Here is a 16,826-nt window from a genome sequence, read left to right as displayed (position 1 = left end):
ATCTCTATGGATTTACTTTGTAGACTTTCTTTGAATGAATTTTTGAACTGTCGGCTTTCATGGAAACAAGTCTTTTGGACATAGCTTCTCTCTTTTGAATTTGCTTGCTTTTTATATACTCAGCTTTTAATAAACTTTACTTATTGGATCACCTAGACAGTGTGCAATTTGTGGTGAAAAGAGGCTTCAGGGCCCTAGTGCAACAGGAAATAGATTTGATTTAGGCTTGAACTACCACATTCCCCCCATTTCCTCATAGTAGGGAGTAGTAAAATAACGGATTGTGTGACTCTACCTCACCAAATCATGTTGAATGAGTACCCATTTTAAAATTTATTTTAGAACACATTTCTCAAGCTTTTCATTTTGATTTTTAGAAGTCTGGATTGCTTCTGAAAGAAAATGATGTTTGTTTTTTTTTAAATGCACCTTGAAACAGATATATTATCAAGCATTAACAAAGCCAGTTTTGTCATATGAATTGTCACCTTTTTCCTTGTCTGTTTCTTTCAGTAAAAACTAGTTTCATTTCTGTATATTCCTCTTTTAGTTTCTGCAAAGCACAATCTTTTTCCATTATTATTTTACTGTTTTGTTGTAATTTATCTTCTGCATCTCTAACAACAAATCAGAAAAAGAATTCATAACTATACAAAAAAATTCATTGCAAATATATCTCATTAAAAACATGAAACAGTAAAAACTACTTTTTCTTGTGTTCAGTATAGACCTGTATACTCAAACTGAAAGAAAAGGTAGAAAAACTATAGGTGCCCAATGATGTCCTTTCACAGTAACAATAGAGTAGTACTAATGTATAGTTTGCCCTTTGAACCAGGCAATGACAATCTACAATTTATGGTCTGGGTTTTTGAAACAAGTTGTTTAGAAGAATAATTAAATATTTTGTGCTATGGTTGCTTTGGTAAAAAAAAAATAGCAAAAATTTAGTTTATTATTTTTCAGGCAAGGGCATGTTATTACTGACAAGATGTTAATTCATATCCCAGTTTCAGTTCCCAACAAACTTCTAATCCAAAAGGTGAGAGCTTAAGAGTCCAGCGCTTGACTTATAAATGAATATATATATATATATAGAGAGAGAGAGAGAGAGAGAGGGGGGGGGGGTTTAAATTGAAGGAAAGCAATGTGTATTTCAATGTCCCTAATTGCTCATAATCTCCATATAAGAAAATCGCTAGCATAAACACTATAGGACTCTCCAGTTATTGCTACTTGCCAGATTCTAGTATCAGTTACTACCCTATCGTCATTATACACAGCAACAAGTGAATTAGATTAAGAGTGTTGAGGATTTCCACAGACCTATTGGGGCACTGCTTTCAAAAATATTGCTTCATAACATGCCCAATATTTTCTCTCCATGGCAAGACTAAGAACTGTGTGTGAATGTGAGATCAAGTTTAGATTTCCACAAATAATGGAAGTCTGAAAGAAATTAAACAAACAAACAACGGATTCACTACTTCAGAATATTGTCCTTGGCTTGCATCTCCGCTTCCAAACTGGCTATCTGTTCTTCTAAAACTGGAATGCTGACCGAGCGTGTACCCAAACCAGATTCAAGGACAGATACCTAAAAATGAATTTTAAAAAATGTCTATAAAGATTCACATGCAGATGTTGATAATTACTTTGTTAGTTCCTAATTCAAAATCTTTGTTATGCTACTTTTGTTTCTTAACTAGTCTTAAAAATTAAAACTACTGATATTTAACTGATCATAATGGTATATATTCAGTTCTGAATATTCCTCTAGTTCCTCCAGTGTTAATTGACCATAGAGTTGCATGGAGGACCTAAGAATTACTAGAGAGAACATTTTAAAAATCAAATCCACAAATAATCGAATCTGAAAATATGGGGGGTTGACTGTGTTATATAATTATTCAATGAGTTCCAAAATTGTGCTCTCTCACTGTACAAGACAGCTTTGGTATGGATATATGTGCACGTATGAGACTGAAAAAAAGAGAAAAAACTGCACGTTTTTATTATTCTAACAGACTTATTGCAGTGTGTAGTATCAAATGAGTAATACAGCATATCTTCAAACTAATACATGTTATTAAGATACTTACTTGTGCTCTTGTGTGGTTCAGTTCAAAGTTTAAATTTTCATTTTCAGTCATTAAATCATAATTTTGTGAAGTCAACAGTGCATTCTTTTCCCGGACTACTGTTAGTTTTTCCCTTAGTAGTTCATTTTCCTCTTCCATGCTTTTGTCAATAGATACAGAATGATACTAGAAAACAACATACAGTATGTTGTGACAATACAAATTAAAGTGAACTGTTCCTCTTACTTTTAGGATCAGTAATCAAATCTAAGTCAATAAGTGTCTAACATAAAATGCAAGAACAAGTAAAATATGTGCTCATCAACTCCTTACTTTGTTCCTGAGTTTCCATGAAGAATCCATCTTGTGACAAGTCACTTTATTCCCAGTATTATCAGCTGAAGAAATATTTATTTCACTTGGATCAACAAGATCTTCGATTTTTAAAATCTCAAGCTCTCCATCGTGAGTGCTGACATCTAAATTATATGAACTAGAATGAAAGAACAACAAAAATATCAATATTTTCCCTTTCCTTGCAATTATTCATAATAGATCAAAAATTTTGACTCAATTGATAAATTTAAAGCAACCATGTTAATAAAGAAACGCTGTTAATTCTACACACACATACCACATATACTCGTGTGTAAGTCAAATGTATGCATGCCAAAAATTGACTTTAAAAACCTAGGTCAACTTATACACAGGTCTAGATGGTAAAACTGCTCTGAAATATGCCAATTTGGACATAAAGCAAACAATGATTCCCTTCACAGCTCTAAATATCTCAGCAGAGCTGTTTAAATCTCCAGCTGAGAAGTGAAGAGAGTAGAAGGGATGTTTCTGTTAAAAGCAGCACAGTCTCCTGCAAAAGATTCACAGAACACAAGCAAGCAAGCACTGTCCTTGCCTCAAAGGGACTCTTTAAAACTGTTAAGCCATGTTTGCAAGTGGGGGATGTTTCTGTTAAGGGCAGCACCAGGCATGTAGCTGGGGTGGGGCAGGGCGGGGGGGGGGGTGTCCGTGAGAAGGCCTTACTGGTACATTATTTAAAATGTTAAACTGTTATGTTTATTCATATCATGATCTGATTACCATGCTCAATATATCCCATATGCATGGGGTTATTGGGATAACGATACAAAATGTTTGCTAGGGTAGATCCACCCCCCCCCCCCGAATCAAACTCAGCCCCCCCAAATCAAACCCAGCACTTCTTGAATCAAAATCTTGGCCACGGGCCTGGACAGCACAATCTCTTGCAAAAGATACAGGAATACACAAATAAGTACACACTTTCCCCGCTTCAACAGGGCACTTTAAAACGGGAGTGTGTGGGGTATTACAGGAAACACGGTCTCCTGCAAAATAAAGGTCAAGGCACATACAAACAAGCATACATTCTCCATGCTTCACCAGAGCTCTTTAAATCTGCCAAGGAGCAGGTAGGGTGCATTTCTGTTACAGGAAGTAATGCTTGGATGGAGGAAGCAGACGTTCCAAACAGATCTTTGTTTTAAATGCCAACCCTCCCTTCCATGCCCTGGTAGAAAATGTCCAAGAGCCCTGTTACAGCATGCCTCTGAGTTCTATATTTAACTTGTCCACAGATCATGTGAAAATCCACAATTTTGGCCCCAAAGCCTGCTCTCATCATATACATGAGGTTGACATACATGAGTGCATGCATAGTACCTGTCAAGTTCTTCTCCCAGGTTTTGCAAATTTCTTTCCGTTTTTCTTAGTCGCTTTCTTAATGCCACAACATTTGCAAGTAAATACTCTTCATTATCACCATGATCACGAGACGTCCGTACATTAGGTTCCATTGGTATTATACATTTGTCCAATATAAAATATAACTAAGGAAGCAATAATAAAACAACTTTCACTGTTTGGAGAACAGACCTGTTTAAATAGTTGCTTGTCGTTATGACCCCATTCCAATCTCCTGGCGATTTTATTGTCATTAGTAATGGCCAATATAAACTTATAACTACTGTTTGCAAAGCAATTTCAAACAGTTGTTACAAATGTTCATTTATTAAGGACATGTGATTGATTTGTGCTGGAACTCCCGGTGGTGCAATCGGTTAAACCCTTGTGCCAGCAGGACTGAAGACCGACAGGTGGGAGGTTCGAAGCTGGGGAGAGCATGGAGAGAGAGAGCTCCCTCTGTCAGCTCCAGCTCCCCATGCGGGAACATGAGAGAAGCCTCCCACAAGGATGGTAAAACATCACAAACCCTGGGCAATGTCTTTGCAGACAGCCAATTCTCTCACACCAGAAGCGCCTTGCAGTTTCTCAAGATGGTGGTTGGGCATCTGAACAATGTGGCCAGTTCAGCGGAGTTGATGGTGGAGGACAGTGAGGCACTTCTCCCACACTGTGGAATGTCCAAGGTGGGAGAAAGAACCAATATCTGTTTGAAGCAAGTGTGAATTCTGCAAATAACAAGCTTGGTTGTCATTGAGTAGCCAGTCAATCAGTAAAGGTAACTGCATAGTGGAAGCCTGGCTGTTTTTGCCTGGAGGCATCCTTTGTTTGGGAGGTATTAACTGGCACTTGTCAGGAAGCCCAATGCAGCCATGTGAAAAAGCTGCCCAGGCCATCGTGGGCAGCCTGGGGAGAAGAGGGAGAATGGGAAAGAGCTCAGAAATGTTACATAGATAAGAGCATATGCCCCCCCCCCCCCCAGTGTTGCAGTGGGTTAAACCCTTGTGCCGACAGGACTGCTGACCAACAGGCCAGCAGGTCATAGAATCATAGAGTTGGAAGAGACCTTGTGGGCCATCCAGTCCAACCCCCTGCCAAGAAGCAGGAAAATCGTATTCAAAGCACCCCTGACCGCTGGCCATCTAGCCTCTGTTTAAAAGCCTCCAAAGAAGGAGCCTCACCACACTCCAGGGCAGAGAATTCCACAGATGAACAGCTCTCACAGTCAGGAAGTTCTTCCTAATGTTCAGATGGAATCTCCTTTCTTGTAGTTTGAAGGTTCGAATCGGGGGAGAGTGGGTTGAGCTCCCTCTGTCAGCTCCAGCTCCCCATGCGGGGACATGAGAGAAGCCTCCCATAAGGCTTGGTAAAATATTTTACCATCCCACAAGGATGGTAAAATATCAAAAACCCTGGGCAAAGTCATTGCAGATGGCCAATTCTCTCACACCAGAAGCGCCTTGAAGTTTCTCAAGTAAAAATAAATAAATAAATAAAATGATTTGTGCTAATGCGCTCATAATGCACCGCTTCAGCTGCCATGGTCTCATTGCCAGGGAAGCTTGGGAGTTGTAGCCTGCCTTGCATGCCTGCCTACCTACCTCTGGGTCAACCTGCCTTCCTTTCGCCTTTGCTCTCAGACGCCCAAAGAACCGCCTTGGAAGCGCGCGTTCCAGGCCAGAGGGCCTCCCGTTGCTTAGCAACGCCACATCACTCTTTCCCCCCCTCCCTCCCTCACTCTCTTTCCCTCAGAGCCAGGCAAAGGCAACTCACTCCTCGCTTGACAAACCTGGCCAAGAAAACCGAATTACAGGTTTACCTCAGCGTCGCCATTAAGTCAGGCACACAACAACAATAACAACAACAACAAAGTCCAGGGACACGGCTCCCTTCTGAGAGAAGACAAAGAAGCCAACAAGGCAGCCACTGACCTTGCATACACAGAACCGGAATCCTTCTCTTCACTAATTTGGGCCTCGGGGCGACCCGTCTTGCCTATCACTCCCTCCTGTGTTCGAACCGCGCGGGCCAATAGGAAAGGGCGGTGAAGGGGCGGCGAATCGCCAACTACATTCCCCCTCCGCCGGCCACTTGGGAGTCGTAGTTTTTTCCCTAGCCCCGCCTCCTTGTTTGCCGCTCTATTTTCAGCATGAGAGGACTGCATTTCCCACAGTGCTTTGCAAAAGACAAAAAAGGAAAGCAGGGTTCGCTTGTCCTTCACAGCCAGCCTCCCGGCGCGGTGCATTGTGGGCCCCGTGCTCCGAAGAGTTGTGTGGAAAGTACAAGGAGCGAGGAGTCTCTCTCTCTCTCTCGAGGCTTGTCTCGAAAAGGCGGCGAGGATGGAGGCGGAGGTCAGGCGGGCTTCCTTCTGGCTGCTCCTGCTCGTGCTCCCGGCCTCTTACGGCTTCGCCACCGCCTTCGACAGCGACTTCACGTTCACGCTGCCCGCCGGGCGGAAGGAGTGCTTCTTCCAGCCCATGCAGAAGGAGGCCTCGCTGGAGATAGAGTACCAGGTCAGGGAGGGAGGGAGCCCCAGGCTGCATCTGCACGGCGGGATTGAGCCGCTCAAGGCTATGGGACCGTGGGCATTGTAGTTTGGCAAGGGGGATGCCAGGCACAGATGCAGGCGAAACGTCATGAGAGAATGCTACTGGAACATGCTCATACAGCTCGAAAAACTGAGTAGGACTTGAAGTCCAAAAAACACCTGGAAGGCCGAAGTTTGCCCATGCCTGAGCTACACTCTGGAATGAAAGCGGCTTAGCAGTACTGTCAATGGCCACTCGCCGAAGTATAGCTCCCAAATTTATTCCAGTGTAAATCAGGCATGGGCAAACTTCGGCCCTTCAACTCCCAGTCACTGCTGTTTTTCGAACTGTATGGGTATGTTTCAGTAGCATTCTCTCTTGACGTTTCATCTGCATCTGTGCCTGGCGTCTTCAGAGGTTGTGTTGGCAATGAGGCATTCCTCCCACCCTGTGGACTGTCCAAGGAAGAACCCTTGTCTGTTTGAAGCAAGTGTGAATGCTGCAACTACCAAGCTTGATTGGCATTGAGTAGCCTTGCAGCTGCACAGTCAATCAGTGAAAGCCTGGGTGTTGTTGCCTGGAGACATCCTTTGGGAGATACTAACTGGCACGTCTCAGGGAGCGCAATGCAGCTGCGTGGAAAGGCTGCCCAGGCCATCCTGACATGAAGGCCATGCTGGGGCAAAGGGGGAGATGGGAAAGAGCTGGGGAATGTTACATAGATAAGAGCATCTGGCCCCTGGTGGCTCAGTGGGTTAAACCCTTGTGTCAGCAGAATTGCTGACTGAAAGGCCAGAGGTTTGAATCCGATGAGAGCGGATTGAGTTCCAGTCTGTCAACTGCAGCTCCCCATGCGGAGACATGAGAGAAGCCTCCCACAAGGATGGTAAAACATCAAACATCTGGGCATTCTCTAGACCATGTCCTTGCAAGACAGCCAATTCTCTCACACCAGAAGCAACTTGCAGTTTCTCACGTCGCTCCTGACACACAAAAATCCTTTGTTTAGGAGGTGTTAATTGTCAGGAAGCCCAATGCAACTGCTTGAAATGCATGCTGCCCAGGCCGTCCTGACATGAAGGCCATGCTGGGGCAAAAGGGGAGGATGGGAAAGAGCTGGGGAATGTTACATAATAAGAGCACCTGGCAGTGTTTTGGGAACTGAAAGTGTAGTTTGTGAGAATACAATCTGGTGGGGGGGGGGGGGGGGAGGTGGGGCATAGTTTCCTACTGAGGAAAGGGGAGGAGAAAGTTAGCACTGACTTTCTTGAATCCTGGCAAGAAGGAAAATAAAGACTTGGTTTCCAGTGACTTTCATTGTGAGCATGTCTTAATTCCAAAACCTTCCAGGTTCTCACATTAAGTGAGTTCTAACTTTCTCCTCTCCTTTCCCCAGTATGTAACAAGAAACTGTCCCCCACCTCTCTCCGGCAGGTTTGTATTCTCACAAACTACACTTTCAATTCCCAAAACACAAATTACACTTTCAGCCTTTTCACCTGATTGTTTGCTGCCTGGATTTCCCTGTTTCTGTGTAGGCTGTCGAAGGTTTTCATGGACGGAATCACTGGGTTGCTGTAAGTTTTTTGGGCTGATGTTTCACTTGCATCAGTAGCTGGCATCTTCAGAGGTTCTGTTCAAATGTTCCACTTGCCTCACTACCAACAGAACCTCCAAGATGTCAGTCACAGGTACAGGCGAAACGTCAGGATAGATTGCTGCTGAAACATGGCCATATGACCTGAAAAACTTACAGCAACCCATCCAGTAGGTTATTAGAAAATGTGGGCGTTGAATTCCAAAACACCTTGGAGGGCCAAAGTTTGCTCATGCTGTTTGGACTATATCAGTGGTACCCAACCTTTTTTTGACCAGGGACCACTCTTCAACATTAGTACCAAAAGGATTATGAATCAGTTTTTTGTGAACTTTAGATTTGGTTTGGTTATTTGGGTGTGGATTCAGAAAATTGCATTGGATAGACCACATCGGCTGTAGTTTCTAATACAGAACATATGCCATCCAGTAGTTGCCATCTGCTCAACCACATCAGGTTTTCTCAGATGAATGCGAGTGAAGTGGCCAGGAACAGACGTGTGTGTATGAATGGCCTTCGAAATGCAAAACGGGTGGGTATGGGTGATGAGGAGGCAAGCTCAGTTTTGAACAAGGTATTTGGGGACAAAGCCAGGAGGAATGATATTGTCCAAAGCCAAAGTGCTTAGGTATCCATACATGGTGGACAATTATTGAAATGTAGTATAATGCTGGCTGGGAATCAGAAAGGAGATGGGATAAACTTGCCAAGAGAGGACTATTAGGCTGCCGTGTTAACTAGTGTTATGTGTAGTGTGCCAAGAAACCATCACCGTTGGATGGACTGGCACTTACAGATATACAGTATTCAATTCCAGTGTTTCACTTTCCAAACCTCCTTGTGTTTGTTCAGGCTGGTAATGCAGATATTGTCGCACAAGGAGCTGTATGTGTGTAAAACTCACTGAGCATCAGGGAGGGAAAAATGCTGGGGAGTTTTGATCAGGATCTACCGGTAAATGTTTGGATTTGAAACAGCCTCTTTCAAGGCGTTTAACAAAAGCAGCACAAAATGAGTCACATAGTCTAAACCTTAAACTACTAAAACAAGGAATGTTTTTATGGGATGTCCAGGAGCAGATTTTAGTGTGTCAGTACAGGGTTGTTCAGTATTCAAATCCTTAGATTCAGATTGACTTGTCCCTGTCTCTGGGGATAAATCCTGCAAACTTGAGGTCTGTCTTGACTTGTGGCTTTCCTGTATGTGTGTGCATTGTGTACTTAAAAAAAAACATATTTGCAATACACTCACCTTTGGACCATTTGAGGGACAAGCCTTTATATATAAAAATGAATCTTTTTTTCAATGGGGTTTACCTCTAGAATTGAAGCCCATGTGTTGTTTATTTGGTCTTGGATTGATGATGGTGCAGAGAAAATTATTTCACAGCTGTCCATATTGTGATCTTTTAGTCATGTTTTGAATTCTGCATTTAAGCACTGCTTTGTAGATCTGTAAAAGATATAACCTTTCATTTTAATAGATCCAACCTTGTCTGATTTTGGAAACTAAGCAGGATCAACTTTGATTAACACTTGTATGTTAGCCCTTCAGGGATCTCCAGACAAGAAGAGGAAGGAACCCTGAAATGAGTCTAGAGCTACCCTCAGCTTGAGTTGACAATCCCAGATGAACCAAACAGCTTCCTGTGATTCTACACTATGGGTTTCCCCTAATTTGCAAGCTAAGAACATTTAGGGGGGAACTAATGTTCTTAGCTAGTTTAATAAGCTTGTTGAAAGGCCACGTCAGGCATGCTTTATCTGTCTTGAAGGATAGTGACAGTTCCTGTTTGTTTTAGGGAGCAAACAGCCTAGCCAGATGTCAACTGATATCTGGCTCAAACTGGTTTGAGGAGTTTGATTGGATGGATCTAGCTGGCAGATAGGTTCTGCTGAATATTTGGACTAGATTAAGAAATGTAAGCAAAAGATGTTGAAACTATGATGAACAGAAAAGTGCGAGGCTAAGGTAGAACCGACACTGTTTCAGTCCTGATTTCAGAGAACGGACAGGCCACAACTTACCTGCATGTGTTTCTTTTGCTCACTTTACAGAGTATCTAACAAAAAAGCTCCCCCACCCCCACCCCACCCCAAAGCTATTTCATCTCCCATTGTTCTTCATTCTTTATCCAACCAATGTCGACATTGGTATCATGGTGAAGGAGAGCTGGAGTAATGAAGATTTTTGATGTGGGGTTGCAGCAGTAAATAGCAAAATCTATGGATCATGTTGAATGAGTTGCTACTCATATTAATATGGTCCTCTGAGCACTGTCCTGTTGTATTATCTTGCCAGATAATTCAACTATTGTTCTACAATAATTAGGATGGTGGAGAGTACTGATGTTTTAGCATTTCCTCTATGTCCAATGTAATGTAGACAATAACTTTATCAAATTATTATAATACATTAAAATAGTATTGACAACTACAGCTTTTAAATAAAGTTTCAATAAAATACAAATTATGGATAACTGCAATAAACGTGGAAATGTAATAAATCGAACAATGATATGACTTAACTCTCTATAACTTGAGCAAAAGTGTAATTTTTATCTGCTGTTTGTATCTCCCCAGGTTCTAGATGGAGCAGGTTTAGATGTAGATTTTCACCTTGTATCACCAACTCATGAAACCTTGGTTTTTGAACAAAGAAAATCAGATGGAGTTCACACGTAAGTTTAATATTACCAAATCCAGTTTTTCCAAAAACATAAGCAAGATGGCTTAAAAAACCACTTTCAAGCTAAAGGGAAGAAAAGGTTTAAGTCTGGAGACTAGTGAAAATAAGTTAATTTATTTCCAGCCCTCCTTCACAACACAATTGAAAAGCCTCCAAATCTTTGGGGAAATATATGAATTGGGAGGTGCATTGAAAGGAATAAAAAACCAAATTCTATCTTGAAATGTGAGATTCAAGGCATGCAAGTTGCTAATTTAATATAATAATGAAAAGGATTTGAAAACCATTTACCTTGTGTGTACCTTGTGTTCACAGAGTGGAAACACAGGCTGGTGATTACATGTTCTGCTTTGACAACACATTCAGCACCTTGTCAGAGAAGGTGATTTTCTTTGAATTGATCTTAGATAACATGGGAGATGAAGAGCAAGAAGATTGGAAGCAGTATATTACTGGCACTGATCTTCTGGATATGAAGTTAGAAGATATTCAGGTATGTATACATGAACAACCTTTGCATTTTTGTGGAACTTGTGACTAGTTCCAAAAAATGGAAACCAGTATAGGGGGACATATAGTTTCCCCATACATTTTTTGAGATACAGAATGTATCAGTCTTCACCTTCTAACCCATAAGAAACCATGATAACCATATCGAAGAATCGTGTGCTGATGTGGTCTTTCCATTGTAATTTTCTGAATCAACCCCCCAAATAACCCCAACAACAAGCCTAAAAACCAAGATGAGCAAGGGAAAAAAAAAAACATTTTTGGGCTGTATAATCCATTAAGTTCTTATCCTGTCTTTGTTGTATCAAGTATACACTTCCTTCCTTTTACTTTTGATCATGCAGGGCGGTCATAGAAACATGGCAAAATTTGGCTGGCTCCCTCTACAAATGTCAGTTGATGTACTCTGTGCCAGCAACAGAGATACAAAGTTAGGAGTATCATTGTTTGCTGCTCTTTAGACCAGATGAATAATTCTTCCAGATGTATGGGCAACATCATGTTTCTAAAGCTTGGGTGATGGTGTACTCGGGGGTCCTCTAGTCTAAGCACCAAACTAGGAGAACAAATCTACTTTGATATTGCTGGGTTTGGCTATGACCATGAGGAATATTGTGAATAAGTTATAAGAGGACTACTTCCAAACTCCCTGTAGAATCACATGCTAAAGTTTCAGAATCTCTGCCTGGTGTCTCTCCTGATAGAGCTGGAAAACATCAGCCTTTAACTGTTGAGAATTATTGCCATGGCAGTGTAAGCAGTACTGGGGTAGATGGTCCAATGATATGACTTTGTGTAAGGTAGCTTTCTATGAACTGGCAAGGTTCAAGAATAACACAGAACATATATGTGGATGATCAGAGATGGTTTTAAACAGTGGATTTTAACGTCGAGATAACTGATTTGAGTGTTTATGTATGTTCATAGTTTATTTTATGTCCCTGCACTGACATATGTTGGGTGTAAGAAGGGCAGAATATAAATGTTTTAAATAAATATTTAAAATTAACAAATTATGTGGATTAATACATATAAATAGCAAGGAAGGAGTATTAGTTAGTCTTCTATACTCCCTCAAACGATATACTGTTGTAAAACTTGTGTCTTGTCTTTCCATAGGAATCTGTCAATAGTGTGAAGTCCAGGCTAAGCAAAAGCATCCACATTCAGACCCTGCTCAAAGCATTTGAAGCTCGTGATAGAAACATACAAGAGAGCAATTTCGACAGGGTAAACTTTTGGTCCATGGTTAACCTGGCAGTAATGGTTGTAGTGTCAGCTGTTCAGGTGTACATGCTGAAGAACCTTTTTGAAGATAAAAGGAAAATTAGAACGTAATGCCAGGGTAAACAAGGAAAAATTCAGTAAACTGCTGCAGAGGAGATTGATGGCACTTCATAGCTTGTTTTGAATGGACAAATGTGAGCAGAGTGCCTTTCTTTGCTCCAAAAATTTAGCCATTAAATGTAACTGAATACTTCTCTGAATAACCTTGACCTTTTTACTTTGAAGAAATTACTTGAGCAAGTTTAGATTTTTACTATTTACCATATTTGTATATACATGCTGTCTTAACCACTGTCAGCCTAAATATAAGATTTTTTTATTAAAGAGTAAAGAACATTGCATAGTTATGAACTGGAGGTGTATTCAGCATTTCTGATTTGAGAAGCTCACTTAAAAATATTTTATATGGGTACGGTATACTGTTATTAAAGTCCACTTGTTTTGAGTGGCTATAAGTGAAGACTTGTGATTGATACCAATTAACGGAAATATTCAGTCAATTAACATCAATATTGTATTGCCTTTAAACAGTGTGGCTTAAGTCCAATTGCTAGTCATAATAATTATGGTAGACTTTTAGAAACAGTGAGATTTACAGATATGACATTATGCAATTAAGTAGATCTCCCGTCCCAGGGATTAACATGTTGAAGAGACATCAATTTTATTTATCTTCTGAAGACAAAATATTGCCTTTGGTTTATGTAACCTCTTCATGATGCAAGCACTTGGGCATACTAGCAATTCAGTGTTTAGATCCGACAATTATTTTTAGACTTCCATTACTACCAGTTTCATTTGTTAGCTTTTGAGACTTCTGCAATCCTGTATTTATTCTGCCATTCAAATTAGTAAAATATGGATGACCTATATAGAGGCCTATGTCTGTGTTTTAAACCAAAGTTTGACTATTACAATGTTCTTCATTGATTACATCACATGTATACTCCAGAAATTAAACTGTTCAGAGAAAGATAAGAACCTAGAAAAACTACAATTGCAAGGCTTGTGATGAGTTAAGTAGCATCTGGTCTCATTTCTAATACAGTGGGGCCTCTGTATATCCCTAGGGTTTGGTTCCAGTGAATACAAAAATCTGGATATTCAAATTCCCTTATATATGATGACATAGTAAAATGGTGTCCCTTATAATTTCTTTGTAAAATAATGATTATGTTTGACCTTGAGAACAAGTCACTTTCAGATTAACTGAAAATCCAACTTTTAAAAAGTTTGCAGTATTTGTTTCTTGCTACTTTCCTTATGATAGAAGAGAATTTAAAAACTAATGTATGGAACCCTTTGCTTTAGAGCCAATTTTTCCCTGGAATGAATTAACCAGAAGTATTACACCCCCCCCAAAAAAAACCCACATGAGTCCTTTAATGTGAAACATCTGTAGGAGGGCTTAAACCTGGAGAATTGTTCTCCAACAGCCCCTAGAAGCTGAAAGTTGTCTTTTTCAGTGAAAAAAAAATCAGTAATATGGGGGCTTGCATTTAGTTTCTGTCTTAAAGATAGTTCAAGAGAGGAGACGTGGTGGCACAATGGGTTAAACCCTTGTATCGGCTGGTCTGAAGGTCAGTGGTTTGAATCTGTGAGATGGGGTGAGCTCCCGTCTGTCAGCTCCAGCTTCCCATGCGGAGACCCACAGGATGGGTAATATATCCTGGCATCCACTGGGCAACGTCTCTGCAGACGGCCAATTCTCTAATACCAGAAGTTTCTCAAGTCACTTCTGACATAATAAAAAAAAGATTGTTCAAGACTTTTTTAGATGTTAGGTCTATACCACTTTCTTGACTGTCAAAAATAATGTAAAGCCCTTAATAAACTATTAACTGGAGATAATGAAACTTGCAGCTCTTCATTCTGGCAAGCTGAAGAGGGAAAACTGGAAAACCCTTATTTGGTTTGAGCTAAATTTCATTTATATGAGCCAAGCAAAAAAGAAAAGAAAAAAAAATAAAGAAGTAAAAATAGGTATAAACTTATTTAATATATACTTCATAATGCCATAAAATAGTGTTCCATGGCTAGATGGAAGTGCTGGCTTCCTATTTCACATGTACGCTGTATCCAAAGATATAAATTGCTAACACGTAACTTGAATAACAGGAAAATTACTATATTACTGAAGTTGCATTGATAGACCTCTTTGCATGGATTTGTTTCACATCAGATGCCAGAGGAAGGGTTAGTTAAATGACCACTGCAAGCCCAAGAGTCATTTTTGAGAACGTAGCAGTGGGAATCCCAATCAAGATCCCTGAAAACTATATGCAGCCACCTACTTAATATAATAATCTTAAACTGCATTGATACTCTAAGTGCAGGGGTCCTCAAACAAGGCCTGAGGGCCAGATACGGCCCTCCAAGGTCATTTACCCGGCCCACACTCAGGGTCAAGCTAAGTCTGAAACTACTTGAATGCACATAGCAACAATTCAATCTCATCAGCCAAACGCAGGCCCATATTTCCCATTGAAATACTAATAAGTTTATATTTGTTAAATTTGTTTCATTTTCATTGTTGTATTGTTTTAAAGTGTTTTTTACACTACAAATATGTGCAATGTGCATAGGAATTCAGTATTTTTTTTCAAATTATAATCCAGCCCTCCAACAGTCTGAGGGACCATGAACCAGCCCTCTTGGTTTAAAAGTTTGAGGACCCCTGCTCTAGTGGCTAAATGCACACATGCTACCATCCACTGAAAATAGGCTCAAGTGAATAAAAGAATGGCTTTCTGTTCTAAAGGAGACCAAACAACTGAAATGAGCACGTCCCTCCAAAATGAACAACAAAATTTAGAATGTGAATGAGCTCAGGACTATAGCACTGTTTGTTAATAAATATCCATACCAGAAAACTGTGACTAATCCTTCTACCTCTGATGTTTATGCTACTGTTTATTGGTCCATTCTTCCAGGATGATACAATTTTGACTTCCAGTAAGAATTTTTATAGAGATAGTGGGTTTGTCAAATATTTCCTAACTTTGGAACTCATGGGTATATTGTATAATTAGAACAGAGGACAATAAAGCTTTTATAACTTTGTAAGTGAAATGCAAGAAATTATTTGTTATTTGAACAAGATATGAAATGGCTAAACATGGAGCTGTGAAATGAGAAAAGATAATAAAGAAATCTTAACCCCTGTATGTATTCCTAAATGCGTCTTCTTAAACTGAACAATGAAAACCACTTTTAATCTGAATAAGGATTGCCCTTGTCTCTGTGTAGAACAATGAAGTAAGCAGCCTACTCATACTAACAAAGTTATACAAATTACTGTGAAAATCTGGAAAACATGGGTGGTCAACACTGTTAATAGGATGTTATTTACTAATACATGTTTAGAGGGGAAATGATAAATGATAAGTCACATTTTAAGATTAATGTTGTGGGGTAATTACAAGCAATCTTTGAACTTCACACATACTACATACATTACTATTTAAGATTTTTTTTAAAGTGTCTCTTAATAGATCCTTAATCTGCCATATCACAGAGTTTATGAAACATAACTACTATATATTTGTTGGAATCACCATTACCGCATGCAAAACAAGTGAGGCTACTACATGCAATATGCTGGACAATTCTGGCATCTCAAATTTGGACTTTATATTTACTCAAATTTATAATCAAATTGAAGTGCTACAAGTTCAAAAACTAAAAATCACAGGCAACTAGCAAGTAACAAACAGACAACACTATCTTCATATATAACTCTATGGCAGGTTTTGGGACTACAGCTAGGGATTTGATTTGATCCATCAAGTCAAGAGTCATTCTGTATAAAGGGAAAACGTCAGTATTTCTCAGAGGGCCAGTCACCCTGGCTATAATGACCACCACAAAAAGTCGAGGACGTTGGTGCTTTTAGGTTCTTCAGGACAGATTAAACTCTTATCTCTTGTTATGTAATTCAGGGAAGGATAGTTCCTTTTTTTTAAATAAACAGTTAAGTTATAGTACTTAACGCTCCAGGGATAACTTTCCACATTTGGAGGGTTCATTTTGACTAAAATTTCTAGACTTGTTCATAAATGTATACAGGATGCTCCAATGAACATATAGTGAAAGACAGCTCCAGCAATTAGCTCAATTCTATTTTATTCAGACGAAAATCCCACCACCCTGCTACACATTCTTCTATTCAAATACTTCCCGAAACAGTCCTGGCATTCTGCTACTACCTAACTATTTTCTTGGGATAAAACTAGGAATTTTGAGTATATAAACTTGGAACTAGGATCTCGCATATGTAAAAAGCCTTCTACTGACCACTTTAAAATCTCAGTTCTTGCTTTGATTTCAATCATCCTTCATATTTGCCTTAGAAACAAACATCCTAAAATAAGGGTGCTATTATAATCATTAAGTAAAAATGAAAATAGAAACAGA

General features: G+C 39.9%; 2 protein-coding genes across 3 annotated transcripts in view; one reads left to right on the top strand and one right to left on the bottom strand.

Annotated features, from left to right (window-relative positions):
* The window catches only part of CCDC18 (coiled-coil domain containing 18), a 37,904-nt gene extending 32,054 nt beyond the window's left edge, over positions 1-5,850 (bottom strand). Inside the window, exons 1-6 of one of the 2 annotated variants that reach the window (XM_060773986.2) lie at positions 5,732-5,850; positions 3,780-3,946; positions 2,415-2,574; positions 2,103-2,267; positions 1,488-1,597; positions 489-617 (exon numbers count right to left, since the gene is read on the bottom strand). In XM_060773986.2, coding sequence (XP_060629969.2) covers positions 489-617; positions 1,488-1,597; positions 2,103-2,267; positions 2,415-2,574; positions 3,780-3,913 — 698 coding nt within the window. In that variant the 5' untranslated portion in view covers positions 3,914-3,946; positions 5,732-5,850. Of the gene's footprint in view, positions 1-488; positions 618-1,487; positions 1,598-2,102; positions 2,268-2,414; positions 2,575-3,779; positions 3,947-5,401; positions 5,448-5,731 lie in introns of those variants that run through there. The other variant, XM_067467769.1, reaches the window with a different exon arrangement.
* Positions 5,851-6,014: 164 nt separating this feature from the next.
* TMED5 (transmembrane p24 trafficking protein 5) lies at positions 6,015-15,577 on the top strand. Its single transcript, XM_060773990.2, has 4 exons — positions 6,015-6,313; positions 10,508-10,605; positions 10,929-11,106; positions 12,243-15,577. The coding sequence occupies exons 1-4, from the start codon at positions 6,140-6,142 to the stop codon at positions 12,459-12,461; spliced, it is 669 nt and encodes a 222-aa protein (XP_060629973.1). The 5' UTR covers positions 6,015-6,139; the 3' UTR covers positions 12,462-15,577.
* The last annotated feature ends 1,249 nt before the right edge of the window (positions 15,578-16,826 follow it).

The sequence above is a fragment of the Anolis sagrei genome, chromosome 4 (assembly GCF_037176765.1).
Source record: "Anolis sagrei isolate rAnoSag1 chromosome 4, rAnoSag1.mat, whole genome shotgun sequence".
Lineage (NCBI taxonomy): Eukaryota > Metazoa > Chordata > Lepidosauria > Squamata > Dactyloidae > Anolis > Anolis sagrei.
Note: the sequence above shows the minus strand (reverse complement) of the source record. Positions and strands in the feature narration are given on the sequence as shown.